Genomic DNA, 25,776 nt, shown 5'->3' with positions numbered 1-25,776 from the left:
TCCACATGGTGACTTTGGAACAAAGAAAATCTATGCTAAAACATACAAAATACACAATAGGTATCAAATGAATACATAAACCATATGCATACAGTACATGAGTTTACAAGAGGCACTTCTTGGGATTGTAATCCCTAAAGCCCTGTTTTGAAGCAGAGATAACCACTCACCGTCCACTGCACTCTGACAGAGGAGGAGGAGAGGATGGTGGGGTTGTGAAGGTGGATGACCACTTCTCCTAACTCCCTCTGGATCTGACGGTGGTCCACTCCCTGACTGGTGGGGGGGATATCTGCACACACACACACACACACACACACACACACACACACACACACACACACACACACACACACACACACACACACACACACACACACACACACACACACACACACACACACACACACACACACACACACACACACACAGTAAGAACAGCAGAGGGTCCAGACAGGGACAAGGTCCGGACAGGGACAAGGTCCAGACAGGGACAAGGTCTAGACAGGGACAAGGTCTAGACAGGGACAAAGTCTAGGAAGGGACAAAGTCTAGACAGGGACAAGGTCTAGACAGGGACAAAGTCTAGACAGGGACAAGGTCTAGACAGGGACAGAGTCTAGACAGGGATAAGGTCTAGACAGGACAAGGTCTAGACAGGGACAATGTCTAGACAGGGACAAGGTCTAGACAGGACAAGGTCTAGACAGGACAATGTCTAGACAGGACAATGTCTCGACAGAAGCTTAAAGAGGCCCATTTGAAGGCATTAAGAGAGAGCAGAGACCCACCTTGTGTTTTGACGGAGTCAGTAATGGGGCTGGGGTCACTCAGGCCGTAGGCGTTAGCAGCTCGGACCAGGAAGAGATAGACAGCACTGGCCTTCAGGCCCTTCAGTACATACGACTCAGTCTTCACATATTCTGCTAGGGTCTGCCAGCTGCTGCCTGATGCATGACTAGAAGCGAAGACAGAACAGGATGTTACACATCAGGTTTAAAGTTCATACACACACTCAGACTGTAGACATTGTAGATTCGTAAATTAGTGGTCTAAGGGGACACACTTAATGTGTTGTGAAATCTGTTGTGAAAATGTATGTAATGTTTTTAATTGTATATAACTGCCTGGCAGGAACTAATGGAGATCTACAATAAACCCCAGGAAGAGTAGCTGCTGCCATGGCAGGAACTAATGGAGATCTATAATGAACCCCAGGAAGAGTAGCTGCTGCCATGGCAGGAACTAATGGAGATCTACAATAAACCCCAGAAAGAGTAGCTGCTGCCATGGCAGGAACTAATGGGGGATCTATAATAAACCCCAGGAAGAGTAGCTGCTGCCATGACAGGAACTAATGGAGATCTATAATAAACCCCAGGAAGAGTAGCTGCTACCTTAGCAGGAACTAATGGGGATCCATAATAAACCCCAGGAAGAGTAGCTGCTGCCTTGGCAGGAACTAATGGGGATCCATGATAAACCCCAGAAAGAGTAGCTGCTGCCTTGGCAGGAACTAATGGAGATCTATAATAAACCCCAGGAAGAGTAACTGCTGCCATGGCAGGAACTAATGGGGATCCATGATAAACCCCAGAAAGAGTAGCTGCTGCCTTGGCAGGAACTAATGGGGATCCATGATAAACCCCAGAAAGAGTAGCTGCTGCCTTGGCAGGAACTAATGGGGATCCATGATAAACCCCAGAAAGAGTAGCTGCTGCCTTGGCAGAAACTAATGGGGATCCTTAATAATTGCAAATACTCTGTGACATCACTTTATTTACTTTGGTCCTATCCTCTTACCTGAAGGCCTCTATGATGTAGGAGGTGGGCGTGGCTCCTGTGAGGTTGGGCTTCCAAGACAGGGTGACAGAGGTGCGGGTGACATCAGTGACCTCAGGTTTGGAGGGGGCGCTGGGGATCAGGTTGGGGTCAGTGGGTCTGGCCGGCAGCACTGGAACACCAAACTCTGAAAATGAGGAGAGAGGAGAGTATCATGAGATGTTTAAATCTAAATGAATACTTTATCAGTAATGCCTGACTATGGAAATGTCTCTCACATGAAGGCATACTAAGCACATTCACAAACCCACAGACTCGCGCACACCTTCACACGCACACTCTACATTCTGAATGTGTTTAATTCAATGTCATTATGGAATTAAGCCAAAGTGACAGTAGGCAGCAGCCCACTGGCCTACCTTGAACCTCCAGGTAGGCTTTCCACGAGGCCTCGCCACTGGGAGTGGAGGCGATGCATGTGTAGATGCCTGTGTCACCCTTCTGTAAGACAGAAGAAAAGAGGACATGAAATAGAGAGGAGAGAGGGACTAGATTAGTGATCGCTCTGGGTTCTATCTGTTCATGGTCTGCCATCAGTGAAATTGGACTAAAATAGTGCTGCATCCTCTCTCTCTCTCTCTCTCTCTCTCTCTCTCTCTCTCTCTCTCTCTCTCTCTCTCTCTCTCTCTCTCTCTCTCTCTCTCTCTCTCTCTCTCTCTCTCTCTCTCTCTCTCTCTCTCTCTCTCTCTCTCTCTCTCTCTCTCTCTCTCTCTCTCTCTCTCTCTCTCTCTCTCTCTCTCTCTCTCTCTCTCTCTCTCTCATTGACATGCTGGCGTGGTCCCTAGCAGCCAGCCGTCAGTGCCTGGTTATCTCACTATTACCTCTCCCTCTAGAAAGTGGAAAAGCAGCTGGGATGGCCAAGTGGCAGGATTGTACCAGTCAAATTGGAAAGATTTCCACAAGAGCACAGACTAATTGGAGACCTCCTCTCCTCTCCCCCTCCCCTCATCTCCCCCTCCATATCCCCCTCCCCTCATCTCGCCATCCCCCCAGGGACAGGACTGCTTTACAGAACAGATGTGGTGACACTCTCTAGTGGTGTGTGAGAGAGGGAGTGTGTGTCTCAGTGTGTGAGAAAGGGAGTGTGTGTGTCCTGTAAAATGCCTCCAGGTAGGGTCCATCTTAAGTTCAACCTGACAGGTAAGACAGTCCAAACTTCTTAAAAATACATTAAATCCTCATCACAAAACTAATAGCTATACTAATAGCTATACTAATAGCTATACTAATAGCTATACTAATAGCTAAACTAATAGCTATACTAATAGCTATACTAATAGCTAAACTAATAGCTAAACTAATAGCTATACTAATATATTTCCTAATAGCTATACTAATAGCTATACTAAAAGCTAAACTAATAGCTATACTAATAGCATTACTAATAGCTATACTAATAGCTAAGCTAATAGCTATACTAATAGCTAAGCTAATAGCTAAACTAATACCTATATTAATAGCTAAACTAATAGCTAAGCTAATAACTATACTAATAGCTAAGCTAATAGCTAAACTAATAGCTAAAGTAATAGCTATACTAATAGCTAAGCTAATAGCTAAACTAATACCTATATTAATAGCTAAACTAATAGCTAAGCTAATAACTATACTAATAGCTAAGCTAATAGCTAAACTAATAGCTAAAGTAATTGCTATACTAATGTTACATCAATGAGAAGAAAAAACCTCACACGTCAAAGACACTGTAAAACATAAATGACATGTTCATGTAAATTGCTTTAGGCAAAAGGTTTGGGTCGGAAACACATCACATTGTTGTCCATTCACCACAGCCCTGTCACCACACAAAGCACGCCTGCAGTCACCACAGCCCTGTCACCACACAAAGCACGCCTGCAGTCACCACAGCCCTGTCACCACACAAAGCACGCCTGCAGTCACCACAGCCCTGTCACCACACAAAGCACGCCTGCAGTCACCACAGCCTTGTCACCACACAAAGCACACCTGCAGTCACCACAGCCCTGTCACCACACAAAGCACGCCTGCAGTCACCACAGCCCTGTCACCACACAAAGCACGCCCGCAGTCATCACAACACACACACAGACATCGCAACAGTCTGACGAGAACTCGGACCCCTTGACGCCTCCATCTAGAGAACGCGTCGGCACCCCCCTCGTCTCTCCCTGAGAGTGTGTTCTGCTACACTCAACTCCCTGTTACACTCAGAGGGTTGAGTGACAGGACAAGAGTGTGTGTGACTTCGAAGACTCCACTTCAAAATCCCTGACAGCTGATTGACAGCTCACTGAGGAGAGGAGAGGAGAGGGCTGGCTGGGCACTAGGAGGGAACTTATCACATGCTTTATTTACTGATCGAGCAACGGGAGTTATCCTGCCAGCCAGCCAGCCAGCCGTATAGACGAGTATGCAGGACAGCTGTGAAGTTGATTTGGGGGAATGCGTTATTAATGTCTCGGCTAATGGAAGAGCTTTAATTGGAAATGTAAACATGTGACGGAGGTCAATTTGGAAGTCTTCAAATAGTCAAACTGTCCTCCAAATCGAAGGAGAATTCCATGAAATGATGTTTTTATTTCCATATATTAGGATAATGGGGGATATGATTTGACAGCCAACTGCCTCAGTAAGATATTCCATGTGAGCTGGTACACTACAGTAGACCTACATGTTGCTCTGTAGATCAGACAGTCCTGTAGTATAAAGGCTTCATACACAGTCAGCCTGCAGTTTGATGTATTTTCTCAAAACTATTTCTCTGAACCAAAAAATAAATTAATACCTTGTTTTATGTTTATGCTTTGAAAAGCTTGGAGAGAAAAGCTCCCATGTGTTTATACAGTGAAAATTAGAGTTTATTTGTGTGTGTGTGTGTGTGTGTGTGTGTGTGTGTGTGTGTGTGTGTGTGTGTGTGTGTGTGTGTGTGTGTGTGTGTGTGTGTGTGTGTGTGTGTGTGTGTGTGTGTGTGTGTGTGTGTTTGAGTGTATTTAAATGTGTGTGTGTGTGTCATTGTGTGTGTGTGCATATGTTTGAGTGTGTTTAAATGTGTGTGTGTGTGTTTGAGTGTGAGTGTGTATATGTTTGAGTGTGTTTAAATGTGTGTTTGTGTCAATTTGTGTGTGTGCATATGTTTGAGTGTGTTTAAATGTGTGTGTGTGTCAGTGTGTGTGTATATGTTTGAGTGTGTTTAAATGTGGGTGTGTGGGTGTATATGTTTGACTGTGTTTAAATGTGTGTGTCAGTGTGTGTGTATATGTTTGAGTCCCTTTAAATATGTGTGTGTGTGTTAGTGTGTGTGTATGTGTGTATATGTTTGAGTGTGTTTAAATGTGTGTGTGTGTCAGTGTGTGTGTATATGTTTGACTGTGTTTAAATGTGTGTGTCAGTGTGTGTGTATATGTTTGAGTCCCTTTAAATATGTGTGTGTGTGTCAGTGTGTGTGTATATGTTTGAGTGTGTTTAAATGTGGGTGTGTGGGTGTATATGTTTGACTGTGTTTAAATGTGTGTGTCAGTGTGTGTGTATATGTTTGAGTCCCTTTAAATATGTGTGTGGGTGTTAGTGTGTGTGTATGTGTGTATATGTTTGAGTGTGTTTAAATGTGTGTGTGTGTCAGTGTGTGTGTATATGTTTGAGTGTGTTTAAATGTGGGTGTGTGTGTCAGTGTGTGTGTGTATGTTTGAGTGCCTTTAAATATGTGTGTGTGTGTCAGTGTGTGTGTATGTGTATGTTTGAGTGTCTTTAAATGTGTGTGTGTGTGTGTCAGTGTGTGTGTCTGTGTATGTTTGAGTGTCTTTAAATGTGTGTGTGTGTGTGTGCCAGTGTGTTACCTTGGCGTAGCGGATCTGCAGTGCGCCCGTGTCCAGCTGTTTGACCCGGGAGTCATGAGTGGACACCAACACACCGTCCTTCCTCCACAGGAGGGTAGGGGTGGGGTTACCCGTTGCTAGGCAACTCAGGACCACCGTCCCGTCCACAGACACTGTCTGATTGGTTGGACCCTGGCGGACAACTGGAGGTGGGCGATCCGACACAACTAGAGAGAGAAAAAGAGAGAACAAGAGAGAGCGAGAGAGAGAGAGCGAGAGAGAGAGAGAGGGAGAGGGAGGAGAGAGAGAGACATGGAGACAGGGAGTTAGAGACTGTGTGAATAAGAGGGAGAGAATATAATTGAGATGTTTGGGATGAGTTGGACTGCAGAGTGAAGGAAAAGCAGCCAACAAGTGCTCAGCATATGTGGGAACTCCTTCTAGACTGTTGGTAAATCATTCTAGGTGAAGCTGGTTGAGAGAATGCAAAGCTGTCATCAAGGCAAAGGCTGGCTACTTTGAAGAATCTCAAATATAAAATATATTTTGATTTGTTTAACACTTGGTTATTACATGATTTACGTGTCATTTCATAGTTTTGATGTCTTCACTATTATTCTTCAATGTATAAAATAATAAAAATAAAGAAAAACTGTTGAATGAGTAGGTGTGTCCAAACGTTTTGACTGGTTCTGTATAAGGTTGAATATAGAAAGAGCGAATTCACATAAAAATGAATAATATTGAGTGAAATTGAAGAAAAGAGAAGAAAAAGCAAGATGTGCAGAGAAACACACAAAAGGCAGAGAAAAGCGAGAACGTCACAAACACAAGGCAGCTGTGTGGTATTTGAAGAGAGTGAAGGTAGCGAAGGTAGATGGAAAGAGAGAGACAGAGACAATGAAATCCAATTTTCACAACTGGAAGTGATTTTCTAATCATTCAGCAGCAGGAGTTGACCTTAGCCAAACAAATGTGGTTTAATTCAAATAAAACAGGCTACGAAACAAGTCCTCTTTCTGCAGCTCCAGACTCCTGGCTGCCAGTGGAGACATGGACACCTACAGCCCCCCCAGAACATGGGAAAAACATTTCTTAAATACCTAGCAGACAAAGTTCTTACCGTGGAGAATTTTCCCTCCCTCCTCCTCATCCTCCCCCTCATCCTTCTCTCTGGGCGTTCACCAGTCGACACACACAGATTTAATTAAATGTGCTTCATTAAATCTCCATTATGTAGATTACCACTGAAGCTGTTATCATTAATGATGTTAATACTGCTATTGATAACCAATTTTGCCAGCGCTGCTGATTTAGTCAGAAGCATGAGGTTGTTTAGTTCAACGACAGGCACTTAAATGAATAGCAAATCCATTATAAAATGGGATACACAAACAGAGCGTAGGATACGTACGCCTGTATATTTACACACACATGCAGTGTAGTATATTACATGGGAGACTGGCTCTTTGGTGCTGGTGCTGGTGCTGGTCTAATTACTAAAACATTGCCACTATGACCTGTAATTACCAGATCTTCCCGGGGAGAAGAAGAGGCCTGCTCCTTTAATAACTGATATTATCTCCTCCTTCTACCATCTAACAGGCCCTGCCAAACCACAGAGAGAGGGCGAGGGGGAGAGAGAGAGGGGGGAGAGAGAGGGGGAGAGAGAGAGGGGGAGAGAGAGAGAGTGGGGGGAGAGAGAGTGGGGGGGGAGAGGGGGAGAGAGAGAGGGGGAGAGAGAGAGGGGGAGAGAGAGAGGGGGAGAGAGAGAGAGGGGGAGAGAGAGAGGGGGAGAGAGAGAGAGAGGTGGGAGAGAGAGAGGGGGAGAGAGAGAGAGTGGGGGGAGAGGGGGAGAGAGAGAGGGGGAGAGAGAGAGAGTGGGGGAGAGGGGAGAGAGAGAGGGGGGAGAGAGAGAGAGAGAGAGGGGGGAGAGAAGGGGGAGAGGGGGAGAGAGAGAGAGAGAGAGAGGGGGAGAGAAGGGGGAGAGGGGGAGAGAGAGAGAGAGAGAGAGAGAGAGAGAGAGAGAGAGAGAGAGAGAGAGAGAGAGAGAGAGAGAGAGAGAGAGAGAGGGGAGAGATGGAGTGCAAAGGAGAGAGAGGGGGGAGAGAGAGAGGGGGAGAGGGAGAGGGGTGATGAGAGCGAGAGCAGGCCCAGCCACAAAGGTCAAGGGAGGAGGTGCTAAATAAAGAGGCCTGTCTTTTGAACCTAGGTGAGAGGTGTCTGGTTAGAGAGGGTTGAATCTAGGTGAGAGGTGTCTGGAGAGAGAAGATTGAACCTAGGTGATTGATTGATTGAACCTAGGTGAGAGGTGTCTGGTTAGAGAGGGTTGAATATAGGTGAGAGGTGTCTGGAGAGAGAAGATTGAACCTAGGTGAGAGGTGTCTGGTTAGAGAGGGTTGAATCTAGGTGAGAGGATTCTGGTTAGAGAGATTGAACCTAGGTGAGAGTTAAACCAAATTGTAGTCACCGGAGAGACTGAGTAAGTCGCTAAGTCACTCTGGGACTAGAGCCAAGGTCATTACACTACCAGGCTGGCTGCATTGACTGAGTGATTAGAGGTCTGAACCAGGTCTCACCACAAAGTCAGATCCTTCCACCAGCAGGCTAGTCTGTTAATGAGAGGAAACTCCCAGAGGAGGCACCAGCCAACGTGAATGTTACACTGCCAGGAGCCAACAGCCCAGAGCCAAGATGCAAGCCAGGCTCCTGGAGAAGACGAGGCACCACACAGTCTCCACCTCTGACAGGAGCACAGTCTGGCCAAAACTCTACAGACCTCAATACTTACATTAGACGCTTAAATATAGCACAAGTATATTATTATGCATTTATTCAAATCCCTACATGTCTATGTGCCATGGTGTGACAATACCACCAATATGTCTCCAAGATCTAATTCTGGGAGTCCCTGATTGGCGGAACCCCTCCTACTGAAGACTAGGCCATTAATTTTGTAACAATTATTTTCACAACTTGTCTCAAGAATACTCCATGATAATCAAAACCACATTTCTTTCACTGCAATTTGTTGTTCTCTGTGATTGGCTCTTTGGGCCGTCACTCACCGTCAGTGACCTCCAGCAAGGCCTTGGTGATGACAGAGCCAGCGATGTTGAGGGCCTGGCAGCTGTAGTAGCCCACATCTGAGCGCTCTGCATCTGTGATAGTAAGGTCCCCCGTCTGGGAGACAGAGACGCGGCTAGAGGGCTGGGGGGGCTGGTAGGAGAAGAGCAGGTTCTAGAGGGTGGAGAGGAGTGAAGACAGGACAGATGAATACAGAGAAGAGAGCAGACATATATAGACATATATAGACATATATAGACATATATAGGGTTGGCGCCCCCCTTGGGTTGTGCCGTGGAGGACATCTTTGTGGGCTATACTCGGCCTTGTCTCAGAATGGTAAGTTGGTGGTTGAAGTTATCCCTCTAGTGGTGTGGGGGCTGTGCTTTGGCAAAGTGGGTGGGGTTATATCCTTCCTGTTTGGCCCTGTCCGGGAGTGTCATCGGATGGGGTCACAGTGTCTCCTGACCCCTCCTGTCTCAGCCTCCAGTATTTATGCTGCAGTAGTTTATGTGTCGGGGGGGTAGGGTCAGTCTGTTATATCTGGAGTACTTCTCCTGTCTTATCCGGTGTCCTGTGTGAATTTAAGTATGCTCTCTCTAATTCTCTCTCTCTCTTTCTCTGAGGACCCGAGCCCTAGGACCATGCCTCGGGACTACCTGGCATGATGACTCCTTGCTGTCCCCATTCCACCTGACCGTGCTGCTGCTCCAGTTTCAACTGTTCTGCATGCGGCTATGGAATCCTGACCTGTTCACCGGACGTGATACCTGTCCCAGACCTGCTGTTTTCAACTCTCTAGAGACAGCAGGAGCGGTAGAGATACTCTTAATGATCGGCTATGAAAAGCCAACTGACATTTACTCCTGAGGTTCTGACTTGCTGCACCCTCGACAACTACTGTGATTATTATTATTTGACCATGCTGGTAATTTATGAACATTTAAACATCTTGGCTATGTTCTGTTAAAATCTCCACCCGGCACATACAGACGAGGACTGGCCACCCCTCATAGCCTGGTTCCTCTCTAGGTTTCTTCCTAGGTTTTGGCTTTTCTAGGGAGTTTTTCCTAGCAACCGTGCTTCTACACCTGCATTACTTGCTGTATGGGGTTTTAGGCTGGGTTTCTGTACAGCACTTTGATATATCAGCTGATGTACGAAGGACTATATAAATACATTTGATTTGATTTGATTAGCCAGCGAAGAGAGAAGACATATAGACAGAGAAGAGAGAAGACATATAGACAGAGAAGAGAGAAGACAGGTATAGACAGAGAAGAGAGAAGACAGGTATAGACAGAGAAGAGAGAAGACAGGTATAGACAGAGAAGAGAGAAGACATATAGACAGAGAAGAGAGAAGACATATAGACAGAGAAGAGAGAAGACAGGTATAGACAGAGAAGAGAGAAGACAGGTATAGACAGAGAAGAGAGAAGACAGGTATAGACAGAGAAGAGAGAAGACAGGTATAGACAGAGAAGAGAGAAGACAGGTATAGACAGAGAAGAGAGAAGACATATAGACAGAGAAGAGAGAAGACATATAGACAGAGAAGAGAGAAGACATATAGACAGAGAAGAGAGAAGACAGGTATAGACAGAGAAGAGAGAAGACAGGTATAGACAGAGAAGAGAGAAGACAGGTATAGACAGAGAAGAGAGAAGACATATAGACAGAGAAGAGAGAAGACAGATATAGACAGAGAAGAGAGAAGACAGGTATAGACAGAGAAGAGAGAAGACAGATATAGACAGAGAAGAGAGAAGACAGGTATAGACAGAGAAGAGAGAAGACAGGTATAGACAGAGAAGAGAGAAGACAGGTATAGACAGAGAAGAGAGAAGACAGGTATAGACAGAGAAGAGAGAAGACATATAGACAGAGAAGAGAGAAGACATATAGACAGAGAAGAGAGAAGACAGGTATAGACAGAGAAGAGAGAAGACAGGTATAGACAGAGAAGAGAGAAGACAGGTATAGACAGAGAAGAGAGAAGACATATAGACAGAGAAGAGAGAAGACAGATATAGACAGAGAAGAGAGAAGACATATAGACAGAGAAGAGAGAAGACAGGTATAGACAGAGAAGAGAGAAGACAGGTATAGACAGAGAAGAGAGAAGACAGGTATAGACAGAGAAGAGAGAAGACATATAGACAGAGAAGAGAGAAGACATATAGACAGAGAAGAGAGAAGACAGGTATAGACAGAGAAGAGAGAAGACAGGTATAGACAGAGAAGAGAGAAGACATATAGACAGAGAAGAGAGAAGACAGGTACACAGAGAGAAGAGAGAAGACAGATATAGACAGAGAAGAGAGAAGACATATAGACAGAGAAGAGAGAAGACATATAGACAGAGAAGAGAGAAGACATATAGACAGAGAAGAGAGAAGACAGGTATAGACAGAGAAGAGAGAAGACAGGTATAGACAGAGAAGAGAGAAGACAGGTATAGACAGAGAAGAGAGAAGACATATAGACAGAGAAGAGAGAAGACATATAGACAGAGAAGAGAGAAGACATATAGACAGAGAAGAGAGAAGACATATAGACAGAGAAGAGAGAAGACAGGTATAGACAGAGAAGAGAGAAGACAGGTATAGACAGAGAAGAGAGAAGACATATAGACAGAGAAGAGAGAAGACAGGTATAGACAGAGAAGAGAGAAGACATATAGACAGAGAAGAGAGAAGACAGGTATAGACAGAGAAGAGAGAAGACAGGTATAGACAGAGAAGAGAGAAGACATATAGACAGAGAAGAGAGAAGACATATAGACAGAGAAGAGAGAAGACATATAGACAGAGAAGAGAGAAGACATATAGACAGAGAAGAGAGAAGACATATAGACAGAGAAGAGAGAAGACATATAGACAGAGAAGAGAGAAGACATATAGACAGAGAAGAGAGAAGACATATAGACAGAGAAGAGAGAGACATATAGACAGAGAAGAGAGAAGACAGGTATAGACAGAGAAGAGAGAAGACAGGTATAGACAGAGAAGAGAGAAGACATATAGACAGAGAAGAGAGAAGACATATAGACAGAGAAGAGAGAAGACAGGTATAGACAGAGAAGAGAGAAGACAGGTATAGACAGAGAAGAGAGAAGACAGGTATAGACAGAGAAGAGAGAAGACATATAGACAGAGAAGAGAGAAGACATATAGACAGAGAAGAGAGAAGACATATAGACAGAGAAGAGAGAAGACAGGTATAGACAGAGAAGAGAGAAGACAGGTATAGACAGAGAAGAGAGAAGACAGGTATAGACAGAGAAGAGAGAAGACATATAGACAGAGAAGAGAGAAGACATATAGACAGAGAAGAGAGAAGACATATAGACAGAGAAGAGAGAAGACAGGTATAGACAGAGAAGAGAGAAGACATATAGACAGAGAAGAGAGAAGACATATAGACAGAGAAGAGAGAAGACAGGTATAGACAGAGAAGAGAGAAGACAGGTATAGACAGAGAAGAGAGAAGACATATAGACAGAGAAGAGAGAAGACAGGTACACAGAGAGAAGAGAGAAGACAGATATAGACAGAGAAGAGAGAAGACAGATATAGACAGAGAAGAGAGAAGACATATAGACAGAGAAGAGAGAAGACATATAGACAGAGAAGAGAGAAGACAGGTATAGACAGAGAAGAGAGAAGACAGGTATAGACAGAGAAGAGAGAAGACAGGTATAGACAGAGAAGAGAGAAGACAGGTATAGACAGAGAAGAGAGAAGACATATAGACAGAGAAGAGAGAAGACATATAGACAGAGAAGAGAGAAGACAGATATAGACAGAGAAGAGAGAAGACATATAGACAGAGAAGAGAGAAGACAGGTATAGACAGAGAAGAGAGAAGACAGGTATAGACAGAGAAGAGAGAAGACATATAGACAGAGAAGAGAGAAGACATATAGACAGAGAAGAGAGAAGACAGGTATAGACAGAGAAGAGAGAAGACATATAGACAGAGAAGAGAGAAGACAGGTACACAGAGAGAAGAGAGAAGACAGATATAGACAGAGAAGAGAGAAGACAGATATAGACAGAGAAGAGAGAAGACAGATATAGACAGAGAAGAGAGAAGACATATAGACAGAGAAGAGAGAAGACAGGTACACAGAGAGAAGAGAGAAGACAGATATAGACAGAGAAGAGAGAAGACAGATATAGACAGAGAAGAGAGAAGACAGGTATAGACAGAGAAGAGAGAAGACAGGTATAGACAGAGAAGAGAGAAGACAGGTATAGACAGAGAAGAGAGAAGACATATAGACAGAGAAGAGAGAAGACAGGTATAGACAGAGAAGAGAGAAGACAGGTATAGACAGAGAAGAGAGAAGACAGGTATAGACAGAGAAGAGAGAAGACAGATATAGACAGAGAAGAGAGAAGACAGGTATAGACAGAGAAGAGAGAAGACATATAGACAGAGAAGAGAGAAGACAGATATAGACAGAGAAGAGAGAAGACAGGTATAGACAGAAAGAGAAAGACATATAGACAGAGAAGAGAGAAGACAGGTATAGACAGAGAAGAGAGAAGACAGGTATAGACAGAGAAGAGAGAAGACAGGTATAGACAGAGAAGAGAGAAGACATATAGACAGAGAAGAGAGAAGACATATAGACAGAGAAGAGAGAAGACATATAGACAGAGAAGAGAGAAGACAGGTACACAGAGAGAAGAGAGAAGACAGATATAGACAGAGAAGAGAGAAGACAGATATAGACAGAGAAGAGAGAAGACATATAGACAGAGAAGAGAGAAGACATATAGACAGAGAAGAGAGAAGACAGGTACACAGAGAGAAGAGAGAAGACAGATATAGACAGAGAAGAGAGACAGATATAGACAGAGAAGAGAGACATATAGACAGAGAAGAGAGAAGACATATAGACAGAGAAGAGAGAAGACAGGTATAGACAGAGAAGAGAGAAGACATATAGACAGAGAAGAGAGAAGACAGATATAGACAGAGAAGAGAGAAGACATATAGACAGAGAAGAGAGAAGACAGGTATAGACAGAGAAGAGAGAAGACATATAGACAGAGAAGAGAGAAGACAGGTATAGACAGAGAAGAGAGAAGACAGGTATAGACAGAGAAGAGAGAAGACAGGTATAGACAGAGAAGAGAGAAGACAGGGCAGATATAGACAGAGAAGAGAGAAGACAGGTATAGACAGAGAAGAGAGAAGACAGGTATAGACAGAGAAGAGAGAAGACAGGTATAGACAGAGAAGAGAAGACATATAGACAGAGAAGAGAGAAGACATATAGACAGAGAAGAGAGAAGAAAGATATAGACAGAGAAGAGAGAAGACATATAGACAGAGAAGAGAGAAGACAGGTATAGACAGAGAAGAGAGAAGACAGGTATAGACAGAGAAGAGAGAAGACATATAGACAGAGAAGAGAGAAGACATATAGACAGAGAAGAGAGAAGACAGATATAGACAGAGAAGAGAGAAGACATATAGACAGAGAAGAGAGAAGACAGGTATAGACAGAGAAGAGAGAAGACAGGTATAGACAGAGAAGAGAGAAGACATATAGACAGAGAAGAGAGAAGACAGGGCAGATATAGACAGAGAAGAGAGAAGACAGGTATAGACAGAGAAGAGAGAAGACAGGTATAGACAGAGAAGAGAGAAGACAGATATAGACAGAGAAGATAGAAGACAGGTATAGACAGAGAAGAGAGAAGACAGATATAGACAGAGAAGAGAGAAGACAGGTATAGACAGAGAAGAGAGAAGACAGATATAGACAGAGAAGAGAGAAGACAGGTATAGACAGAGAAGAGAGAAGACAGGTATAGACAGAGAAGAGAGAAGACAGGTATAGACAGAGAAGAGAGAAGACAGGTATAGACAGAGAAGAGAGAAGACAGGTATAGACAGAGAAGAGAGAAGACAGGTATAGACAGAGAAGAGAGAAGACAGGTATAGACAGAGAAGAGAAAGACAGGTATAGACAGAGAAGAGAGAAGAGAGGTATAGACAGAGAAGAGAGAAGACAGGTATAGACAGAGAAGAGAGAAGACAGGTATAGACAGAGAAGAGAGAAGACAGGTATAGACAGAGAAGAGAGAAGACATATAGACAGAGAAGAGAGAAGACAGGTATAGACAGAGAAGAGAGAAGACAGGTATAGACAGAGAAGAGAGAAGACAGGTATAGACAGAGAAGAGAGAAGACAGATATAGACAGAGAAGAGAGAAGACAGGTATAGACAGAGAAGAGAGAAGACATATAGACAGAGAAGAGAGAAGACAGATATAGACAGAGAAGAGAAGACAGGTATAGACAGAGAAGAGAGAAGACATATAGACAGAGAAGAGAGAAGACAGGTATAGACAGAGAAGAGAGAAGACAGGTATAGACAGAGAAGAGAGAAGACATATAGACAGAGAAGAGAGAAGACATATAGACAGAGAAGAGAGAAGACAGATATAGACAGAGAAGAGAGAAGACAGATATAGACAGAGAAGAGAGAAGACATATAGACAGAGAAGAGAGAAGACAGGTATAGACAGAGAAGAGAGAAGACAGGTATAGACAGAGAAGAGAGAAGACATATAGACAGAGAAGAGAGAAGACAGGGCAGATATAGACAGAGAAGAGAGAAGACAGGTATAGACAGAGAAGAGAGAAGACAGGTATAGACAGAGAAGAGAGAAGACAGATATAGACAGAGAAGAGAGAAGACAGGTATAGACAGAGAAGAGAGAAGACAGATATAGACAGAGAAGAGAGAAGACAGGTATAGACAGAGAAGAGAGAAGACAGATATAGACAGAGAAGAGAGAAGACAGGTATAGACAGAGAAGAGAGAAGACAGGTATAGACAGAGAAGAGAGAAGACAGGTATAGACAGAGAAGAGAGAAGACAGGTATAGACAGAGAAGAGAGAAGACAGGTATAGACAGAGAAGAGAGAAGACAGGTATAGACAGAGAAGAGAGAAGACAGGTATAGACAGAGAAGAGAGAAGACAGGTATAGACAGAGAAGAGAGAAGAGAGGTATAGACAGAGAAGAGAGAAGACAGGTATAGACAGAGAAGAGAGAAGACAGGTATAGACAGAGAAGAGAGAAGACAGGTATAGACAGAGAAGAGAGAAGACATATAGACAGAGAAGAGAGAAGACAGGTATAGACAGAGAAGAGAGAAGACAGGTATAGACAGAGAAGAGAGAAGACAGGTATAGACAGAGAAGAGAGAAGACAGATATAGACAGAGAAGAGAGAAGACAGGTATAGACAGAGAAGAGAGAAGACATATAGACAGAGAAGAGAGAAGACAGATATAGACAGAGAAGAGAGAAGACAGGTATAGACAGAGAAGAGAGAAGACAGATATAGACAGAGAAGAGAGAAGACAGGTATAGACAGAGAAGAGAGAAGACAGATATAGACAGAGAAGAGAGAAGACAGGTATAGACAGAGAAGAGAGAAGACAGGTATAGACAGAGAAGAGAGAAGACAGATATAGACAGAGAAGAGAGAAGACAGGTATAGACAGAGAAGAGAGAAGACATATAGACAGAGAAGAGAGAAGACAGATATAGACAGAGAAGAGAGAAGACAGGTATAGACAGAGAAGAGAGAAGACAGGTATAGACAGAGAAGAGAGAAGACAGGTATAGACAGAGAAGAGAGAAGACATATAGACAGAGAAGAGAGAAGACATATAGACAGAGAAGAGAGAAGACAGATATAGACAGAGAAGAGAGAAGACAGGTATAGACAGAGAAGAGAGAAGACATATAGACAGAGAAGAGAGAAGACATATAGACAGAGAAGAGAGAAGACATATAGACAGAGAAGAGAGAAGACATATAGACAGAGAAGAGAGAAGACAGGTATAGACAGAGAAGAGAGAAGACATATAGACAGAGAAGAGAGAAGACAGGTATAGACAGAGAAGAGAGAAGACAGGTATAGACAGAGAAGAGAGAAGACAGGTATAGACAGAGAAGAGAGAAGACATATAGACAGAGAAGAGAGAAGACAGGTATAGACAGAGAAGAGAGAAGACAGGTATAGACAGAGAAGAGAGAAGACAGGTATAGACAGAGAAGAGAGAAGACAGGTATAGACAGAGAAGAGAGAAGACAGATATAGACAGAGAAGAGAGAAGACAGATATAGACAGAGAAGAGAGAAGACAGATATAGACAGAGAAGAGAGAAGACATATAGACAGAGAAGAGAGAAGACAGATATAGACAGAGAAGAGAGAAGACAGGTATAGACAGAGAAGAGAGAAGACAGGTATAGACAGAGAAGAGAGAAGACAGGTATAGACAGAGAAGAGAGAAGACAGATATAGACAGAGAAGAGAGAAGACATATAGACAGAGAAGAGAGAAGACAGGTATAGACAGAGAAGAGAGAAGACAGATATAGACAGAGAAGAGAGAAGACAGGTATAGACAGAGAAGAGAGAAGACATATAGACAGAGAAGAGAGAAGACATATAGACAGAGAAGAGAGAAGACAGGTATAGACAGAGAAGAGAGAAGACATATAGACAGAGAAGAGAGAAGACATATAGACAGAGAAGAGAGAAGACAGATATAGACAGAGAAGAGAGAAGACAGGTATAGACAGAGAAGAGAGAAGACAGATATAGACAGAGAAGAGAGAAGACATATAGACAGAGAAGAGAGAAGACAGGTATAGACAGAGAAGAGAGAAGACATATAGACAGAGAAGAGAGAAGACAGGTATAGACAGAGAAGAGAGAAGACATATAGACAGAGAAGAGAGAAGACATATAGACAGAGAAGAGAGAAGACAGGTATAGACAGAGAAGAGAGAAGACAGGTATAGACAGAGAAGAGAGAAGACAGGTATAGACAGAGAAGAGAGAAGACAGGTATAGACAGAGAAGAGAGAAGACATATAGACAGAGAAGAGAGAAGACAGATATAGACAGAGAAGAGAGAAGACATATAGACAGAGAAGAGAGAAGACAGATATAGACAGAGAAGAGAGAAGACAGGTATAGACAGAGAAGAGAGAAGACAGGTATAGACAGAGAAGAGAGAAGACAGATATAGACAGAGAAGAGAGAAGACAGGTATAGACAGAGAAGAGAGAAGACAGATATAGACAGAGAAGAGAGAAGACAGATATAGACAGAGAAGAGAGAAGACAGATATAGACAGAGAAGAGAGAAGACAGGTATAGACAGAGAAGAGAGAAGACAGGTATAGACAGAGAAGAGAGAAGACAGATATAGACAGAGAAGAGAGAAGACAGGTATAGACAGAGAAGAGAGAAGACAGATATAGACAGAGAAGAGAGAAGACAGGTATAGACAGAGAAGAGAGAAGACAGGTATAGACAGAGAAGAGAGAAGACAGATATAGACAGAGAAGAGAGAAGACAGATATAGACAGAGAAGAGAGAAGACAGGTATAGACAGAGAAGAGAGAAGACAGGTATAGACAGAGAAGAGAGAAGACAGATATAGACAGAGAAGAGAGAAGACAGGTATAGACAGAGAAGAGAGAAGACAGATATAGACAGAGAAGAGAGAAGACAGATATAGACAGAGAAGAGAGAAGACAGATATAGACAGAGAAGAGAGAAGACAGGGCAGATATAGACAGAGAAGAGAGAAGACAGGTATAGACAGAGAAGAGAGAAGACAGATATAGACAGAGAAGAGAGAAGACAGATATAGACAGAGAAGAGAGAAGACAGGTATAGACAGAGAAGAGAGAAGACAGGGCAGATATAGACAGAGAAGAGAGAAGACAGGGCAGATATAGACAGATCAGATATAGACAGAGAAGAGAGGAGACAGGGCAGATATAGACAGATCAGATATAGACAGAGAAGAGAGAAGACAGGGCAGATATAGACAGATCAGATATAGACAGAGAAGAGAGGAGACAGGGCAGATATAGACAGAGAAGAGAGAAGACAGGGCAGATATAGACAGAGAAGAGAGAAGACAGATATAGACAGAGAAGAGAGAAGACAGATATAGACAGAGAAGAGAGAAGACAGGGCAGATATAGACAGAGAAGAGAGAAGACAGATATAGACAGAGAAGAGAGAAGACAGATATAGACAGAGAAGAGAGAAGACAGGTATAGACAGAGAAGAGAGAAGACAGGGCAGATATAGACAGAGAAGAGAGAAGACAGGGCAGATATAGACAGATCAGATATAGACAGAGAAGAGAGGAGACAGGGCAGATATAGACAGAGAAGAGAGAAGACAGGGCAGATATAGACAGAGAAGAGAGGAGACAGGGCAGATATAGACAGAGAAGAGAGAAGACAGGGCAGATATAGACAGATCAGATATACACAGAGAAGAGAGAAGACAGGGCAGATATAGACAGATCAGATATAGACAGTAGGCTATGGAAGACCATTAGGGTAGTAGAATGGAATGGTCCAATTGGAGCATCAGTTTGAAGGTCAGTGATGTTCACTGATTTTATGGCTGGTTTTATAGGTGTAATCATAAAATGTATATAAATCATATAGGACTATCATTAAAAAATAATGAAGACTATGATATGACTATGATTTACTACTTATTTCTATTTCTTTTTGTTCCACAAGCATTCCTCAACATGTGCTCATGTTGGGTTCCTGGTGTACTGTAGGTCCCGCAGAGCCTCTCACCTGGCTGCCCTCTCTCTGCCAGAAGATAGCAGGTTGAGGGTTTCCTGTTGCCTCACACTGGAAGGTGACGGTCCTCCCCACCGCCACCACCTGGTTCCTGGGCCGCACCACAAACACAGGGGGCACTAGGGGACAGGCAGCGGGCTGTTAACTAACACACTGACACAGCATCGCATAATAACATCAGACAGTGATATTAGACATTACAGTTTCATTTGAATGGAAAACAAAGGAATTTGAATGTAACAGTTATGGTCTCTGTATTTAAATGAGCCTTGGATAAGAATTCAGGCGGTCTCTGTTTAGAGTAGACTTTGGGCGTTGCTGGTGCGTGGAACTGAAAGTCAGGCCATTCCATAATGAAGGCTGTGTAGTGTATATATTAACAGTTTAATGAATAGAGAAAACAGGAGTGTGAACCCCTGTGGGTGTCTGCATTAGCATGGGCAAGGACACAGACCAAAAACATTTACATGGAAATGGGGGATAAATGAGCCATCTGTCCAAGCTGACACCCTCCAATAGGAGCATCCAGGACCAGGCCCAGCCAGGATACATATCCATGCATCTTAATGACAAACTGTTTCAGAGTGAAGCGCTATGTCACCGCCCAATGTCACACACAGAGCCCTGCAGTGACACCGGGCCTCACTGTGCTAATAGGCCTGCGTGGAGGGACACAGCCTGAATGCTGAGGGCCACCGGCTGGGCGATTTACACCTTCATCTCAGAGGACAGCGGGTGCGTACGCCTGGAGAATACAGTATTACTACGCCCCAGACATCTCAACGCTGATACGGGCCAGGTATCACATACATAAAAGCAATCTGCAGCCTGTCACTCCGCATACAGACACAATTTGTCCACAGGTAAGATGGGATATTTGGTAATGCATAAAGCAACACAACAAGGGGGGGGGGGGGTAGTATAATGAAATGATTTGGTTTTACCTTGGATTACTCAGACCATAGAGCAGATTGTTACCCATTAATGTCCTTTTGTCACTGTTGCCCGTGACAACTGAAACATGAGTGCTGATTGGTGGGAGGAGGGTGATGGGAGGAGGATGGAGGGGGTGGTGCTGTGACAGCTTCCTGTTTCTGTCATGGCGTCAGGGTGAATAGGTGACAGGTAACATTTCAACTTACCAGACACAACTAAAAGGAAACAGAAAGACAACAGAACAACACACAAGGCAAAAGATGAATAAATAAATCATAAACAACACCATGAAATACAACAACATGATTAGGAAGGAAGGCAACAATAGGATTTTCCATAAAAGAATCATGTCATTGTTACTGAATGAATATGAGACATGTGGGACCAGTCCAGCGGGAACTGAAGCACATTGATGACTCATTACATATGTCCAAATCATGCAGAAAACCAATGAATTGCAACAACAAACACGTAGTGCATCCATACACTTCCAACAGTATTCTCTGCATGACGTTGTTCCAAGACTCGGTGTTTACCCATGTTTCCTCCAGAGCACATATTAAAAGAAACATCAACAACTAAACAAATACATCATTTTAAGAAAAACAAAACAGAGGTTGAAAAGTGTTTATTCTCCAACCAGGTTGAAAGAAGATGAAGGTGAGCCTCTCCTCTCCTCTCCTCTCCTCTCCTCTCCTCTCCTCTCCTCTCCTCTCCTCTCCTCTATCTCTTGACTAATGAGGTTTTAGTCTCCTGAGGACCAGCCCCTCTCCAACCTCTAAGGGTACAGCCTTGCATATGGACCACCATGCCATAAAACCACAAGGTGAATGTTAACTGTCACTCTCTGGCCATAAATCTTCCCCAGCCAATCAGTCACCTTATCTAATCTGTCTGCCTCAACGGCTCCCACAGAAACATAAACGCTGTCACTCAGAGTAATGACCCTCCCCTCGCCCCTCCCCTCACTTATCACAGACTTTAAATGCCGATAAGGCTCACTTCAAAAGGTATGTATCTGTGTGTCGTACCAAGAAGAAATCTCTCTCTCTCTCTCACACACGCACGCACGCAAAAACACACACACACACACACGCACACACAAAACTCCCCACACACACCTCCCCACACACACACCTCCCTACAGACACCTCCCCACACCAGCCTCCCTAAAGACCCATCCCCACAGACAACTCTCTACAGACACCTCTCTACAGACACCTCCCCACAGACACCTCTCTACAGACACCTCTCTACAGACACCTCCCTACAGACATGTCCTTACAGACACCTCCCTACAGACACCTCCTCACAGACACCTCCCCACAGACACCTCCCTACAGACACCTCCCCACAGACACCTCCCCACAGACACCTCCCTACAGACACCTCCCTACAGACACCTCCCTACAGACACCTCCCTACAGACACCTCCCCACAGACACCTCTCTACAGACACCTCTCTACAGACACCTATCTACAGACACCTCCCTACACACACCTCCCCACAGACACCTCTCTACAGACACCTCCCCACAGACACCTCTCTACAGACACCTCCCTACAGACACCTCCCTACAGACACCTCTTTACAGACATCTCTCTACAGTCACCTCCCTACAAACCTCTCCCCACAGACACCTCTCTACAGACACCTCCCCACAGACACCTCTCTACAGACACCTCTCTACAGACACCTCCCTACATACACCTCCCCACAGACACCTCTCTACAGACACCTCCCTACAGACACCTCCCTACAGACACCTCCCTACAGACACCTCTTTACAGACACCTCCCTACAGACATGTCCTTACAGACACCTCCCTACAGACACCTCCCCACAGACACCTCCCCACAGACACCTCCCTACAGACACCTCCATACAGACACCTCCCCACAGACACCTCCCTACAGACAACTCCCTACAGACACCTCCCTACAGACACCTCCCCACAGACACCTCTCTACAGACACCTCTCTACAGACACCTATCTACAGACACCTCCCTACACACCCCTCCCCACAGACACCTCTCTACAGACACCTCCCCACAGACACCTCTCTACAGACACCTCCCTACAGACACCTCTTTACAGACATCTCTCTACAGACACCTCCCTACAAACCTCTCCCCACAGACACCTCTCTACAGACACCTTTCTACAGACACCTCCCCACAGACACCTCTCTACAGACACCCATCTACAGACACCTCCCTACAGACATGTCCTTACAGACACCTCCCTACAGACACCTCCCCACAGACACCTCCCCACAGACACCTCCATACAGACACCTCCCCACAGACACCTCCCCACAGACACCTCCCCACAGACACCTCCCTACAGACAACTCCCTACAGACACCTCCCTACAGACACCTCCCCACAGACACCTCTCTACAGACACCTATCTACAGACACCTCCCTACACACCCCTCCCCACAGACACCTCTCTACAGACACCTCCCCACAGACACCTCTCTACAGACACCTCCCTACAGACACCTCTTTACAGACATCTCTCTACAGACACCTCCCTACAAACCTCTCCCCACAGACACCTCTCTACAGACACCTTTCTACAGACACCTCCCCACAGACACCTCTCTACAGACACCCATCTACAGACACCTCCCTACAGACACCTCCCCACAGACACCTCTCTACAGACACCTCCCTACAGACACCTCCCTACAGACACCCCCCTACAGACACCTCCCTACAGACACCTCCCCACAGACACCTCTCTACAGACACCTCCCCACAGACACCTCTCTACAGACACCTCCCCACAGAGACCTCCCTACAGACACCTCCCCACAGACACCTCTCTACAGACACCTCTCTACAGACACCTCTCTACAGACACCTCCCTACAGACACCTCTCTACAGACACCTCCCCACAGACACCTCTCTACAGACACCTCCCCACAGACACCTCTCTACAGACACCTCCCTACAGACACCTCCCCACAGCCACTCTCTATACACACCTCCCTACAGACACCTCCCTAAACCAACCTCAATACAGCCGCTCTCTACAGACACCTCTCTACAGACCTCTCATTACAGACACCTCCCTACAGACACTTCCCTACAGACACCTCCTTACAGATACCTCTCTACAGACACCTCCCTACAGACAACTCCCTACAGACACCTCCCCACAGACACCTCTCTACAGACACCTCCCTACAGACACCTCCCTACACCAACCTCAATACAGCCGCTCTCTACAGACACCTCCCTACAGATACCTCTCTATAGACACGTCCCTACACCAAACTCCCTACAGACAACTCCTTACAAACACCTCTCTACAGACACCTCCCTATAGACAACTCCCTACAGACGCCTCCTTACAGACACCTCCCTACAGACACCTCCCTACATACACACTTCCATTCATGTGTATTTAAGCCTTTAGCGAGGCAACCCTACCTCTGACATGCTGCTGTGATCACAGTGGTGGACCTTGGAACCTGGGGAGAGGTCAGCTCTAAACCTGTCTGGAACCTGGGGAGAGGGGTCAGCTCTAAACTGTATGTAACCTGGGGGGAGAGGTCAGCTCTAAACCTGTATGTAACCTGGGATGAGGGGTCAGCTCTAAACCGGCCTGGAACCTGGGGGGAGAGAACAGCTCTAAACCTGTATGTAACCTGGGGGGAGAGGTCAGCTCTAAACCTGTATGGAACCTAGGGGGAGAGTTCAGCTCTAAACCTGTATGTAACCTGGGGGGAGAGGTCAGCTCTAAACCTGTATGTAACCTGGGGGGAGAGGTCAGCTCTAAACCTGTATGTAACCTGGGGGGAGAGGTCAGCTCTAAACCTGTCTGGAACCTGGAGAGAGATCAGCTGTCAACCTTTCTGGAACCTGGGGAGAGGTCAGCTGTCAACCTTTCTGGAACCTGGGGGTGAGGGGTCAGCTCTAAACCGTCCTGGAACCTGGGGGGAGGGGTCAGCTCTAAACCTGTATGTAACCTAGGGGAGAGATCAGCTCTAAACCTGTATGTAACCTGGGGGAGAGGTCAGCTGGAGAGAGGTCAGCTGTCAAACTTTCTGGAACCTGGGGGTGAGGGGTCAGCTCTAAACCTGTATGTAACCTGGGGGGAGAGGTCAGCTCTAAACCGGCCTGGAACCTGGGGTGAGGGGTCAGCTCTAAACCTGTATGTAACCTGGGGGGAGAGGTCAGCTCTAAACCTGTATGTAACCTGGGGTGAGGGGTCAGCTCTAAACCTGTATGTAACCTGGGGGGAGAGGTCAGCTCTAAACCGGCCTGGAACCTGGGGTGAGGGGTCAGCTCTAAACCTGTATGTAACCCGGGGGGAGAGGTCAGCTCTAAACCTGTATGTAACCTGGGGGGAGAGGTCAGCTCTAAACCGGCCTGGAACCTGGGGTGAGGGGTCAGCTCTAAACCTGTATGTAACCTGGGGGGAGAGGTCAGCTCTAAACCTGTATGTAACCTGGGGTGAGGGGTCAGCTCTAAACCGGCCTGGAACCTGGGGGGAGAGAACAGCTCTAAACCTGTATGGAACCTAGGGGGAGAGTTCAGCTCTAAACCTGTATGTAACCTGGGGGGAGAGGTCAGCTCTAACCCTGTATGTAACCTGGGGGGAGAGGTCAGCTCTAAACCTGTATGTAACCTGGGGGGAGAGGTCAGCTCTAAACCTGTATGTAACCTGGGGGGAGAGGTCAGCTCTAAACCTGTCTGGAACCTGGGGAGAGGTCAGCTGTCAACCTGTATGGAACCTGGGGGGAGAAATCAGCTCTAAACCTTTCTGGAACCTGGGGGTGAGGGGTCAGCTCTAAACCGGCCTGGAACCCGGGGGGAGAGATCAGCTCTAAACCTGTATGGAACCTGGGGGGAGAAATCAGCTCTAAACCTGTATGGAACCTGGGGGGAGAGGTCAGCTCTAAACCTGTATGGAACCTGGGGAGAGGTCAGCTCTAAACCTGTATGTAACCTGGGGGGAGAGGTCAGCTCTAAACCTGTATGGAACCTAGGGGGAGAGGTCAGCTCTAAACCTGTCTGGAACCTGGGGAGAGGTCAGCTGTCAACCTTTCTGGAACCTGGGGGTGAGGGGTCAGCTCTAAACCTGCCTGGAACCTGGGGTGAGGGGTCAGCTCTAAACCTGTATGTAACCTGGGGGGAGAGGTCAGCTCTAAACCTGTATGTAACCTGGGGTGAGAGGTCAGCTCTAAACCTGCCTGGAACCTGGGGGGAGAGATCAGCTCTAAACCTGTCTGGGTCAAAACTGTGTGGGGGCTAAGATGGCACGTGGCGCTGGGGCTGGAGTGTATGTGTGTTTCTGTGTCAGGTTCTATCTGTGATCTTATCAGATGGAGTGGGGGGACCATGTAGCCCTCTGCCCACTGGGGGGTCTTCTGTGTGCCAGGGACCCTGCAGAGTGGTTCATAGGGACTGGAGCAAGGCTGCTGCCGTTCAATAGATCATAGATCA

At 45.4% G+C, this 25,776-nt stretch overlaps 1 protein-coding gene across 1 annotated transcript in view; it reads right to left on the bottom strand.

The window, feature by feature from the left end:
• LOC124005266 (roundabout homolog 1-like) overlaps nt 1-25,776 on the bottom strand; it is a 485,264-nt gene that overhangs the window by 94,051 nt on the left and 365,437 nt on the right. Inside the window, 8 exon segments of the mRNA XM_046314363.1 lie at nt 171-292; nt 792-958; nt 1,804-1,969; nt 2,202-2,283; nt 5,658-5,863; nt 8,705-8,876; nt 19,370-19,494; nt 20,518-20,526. Of these exon segments, the coding sequence (XP_046170319.1) occupies nt 171-292; nt 792-958; nt 1,804-1,969; nt 2,202-2,283; nt 5,658-5,863; nt 8,705-8,876; nt 19,370-19,494; nt 20,518-20,526 (1,049 nt within the window).

The sequence above is a fragment of the Oncorhynchus gorbuscha genome, linkage group LG19 (assembly GCF_021184085.1).
Source record: "Oncorhynchus gorbuscha isolate QuinsamMale2020 ecotype Even-year linkage group LG19, OgorEven_v1.0, whole genome shotgun sequence".
Lineage (NCBI taxonomy): Eukaryota > Metazoa > Chordata > Actinopteri > Salmoniformes > Salmonidae > Oncorhynchus > Oncorhynchus gorbuscha.
The sequence above is the reverse complement of the archived record's forward strand: the minus strand, read 5'-3'. Positions and strand labels throughout refer to the sequence as shown.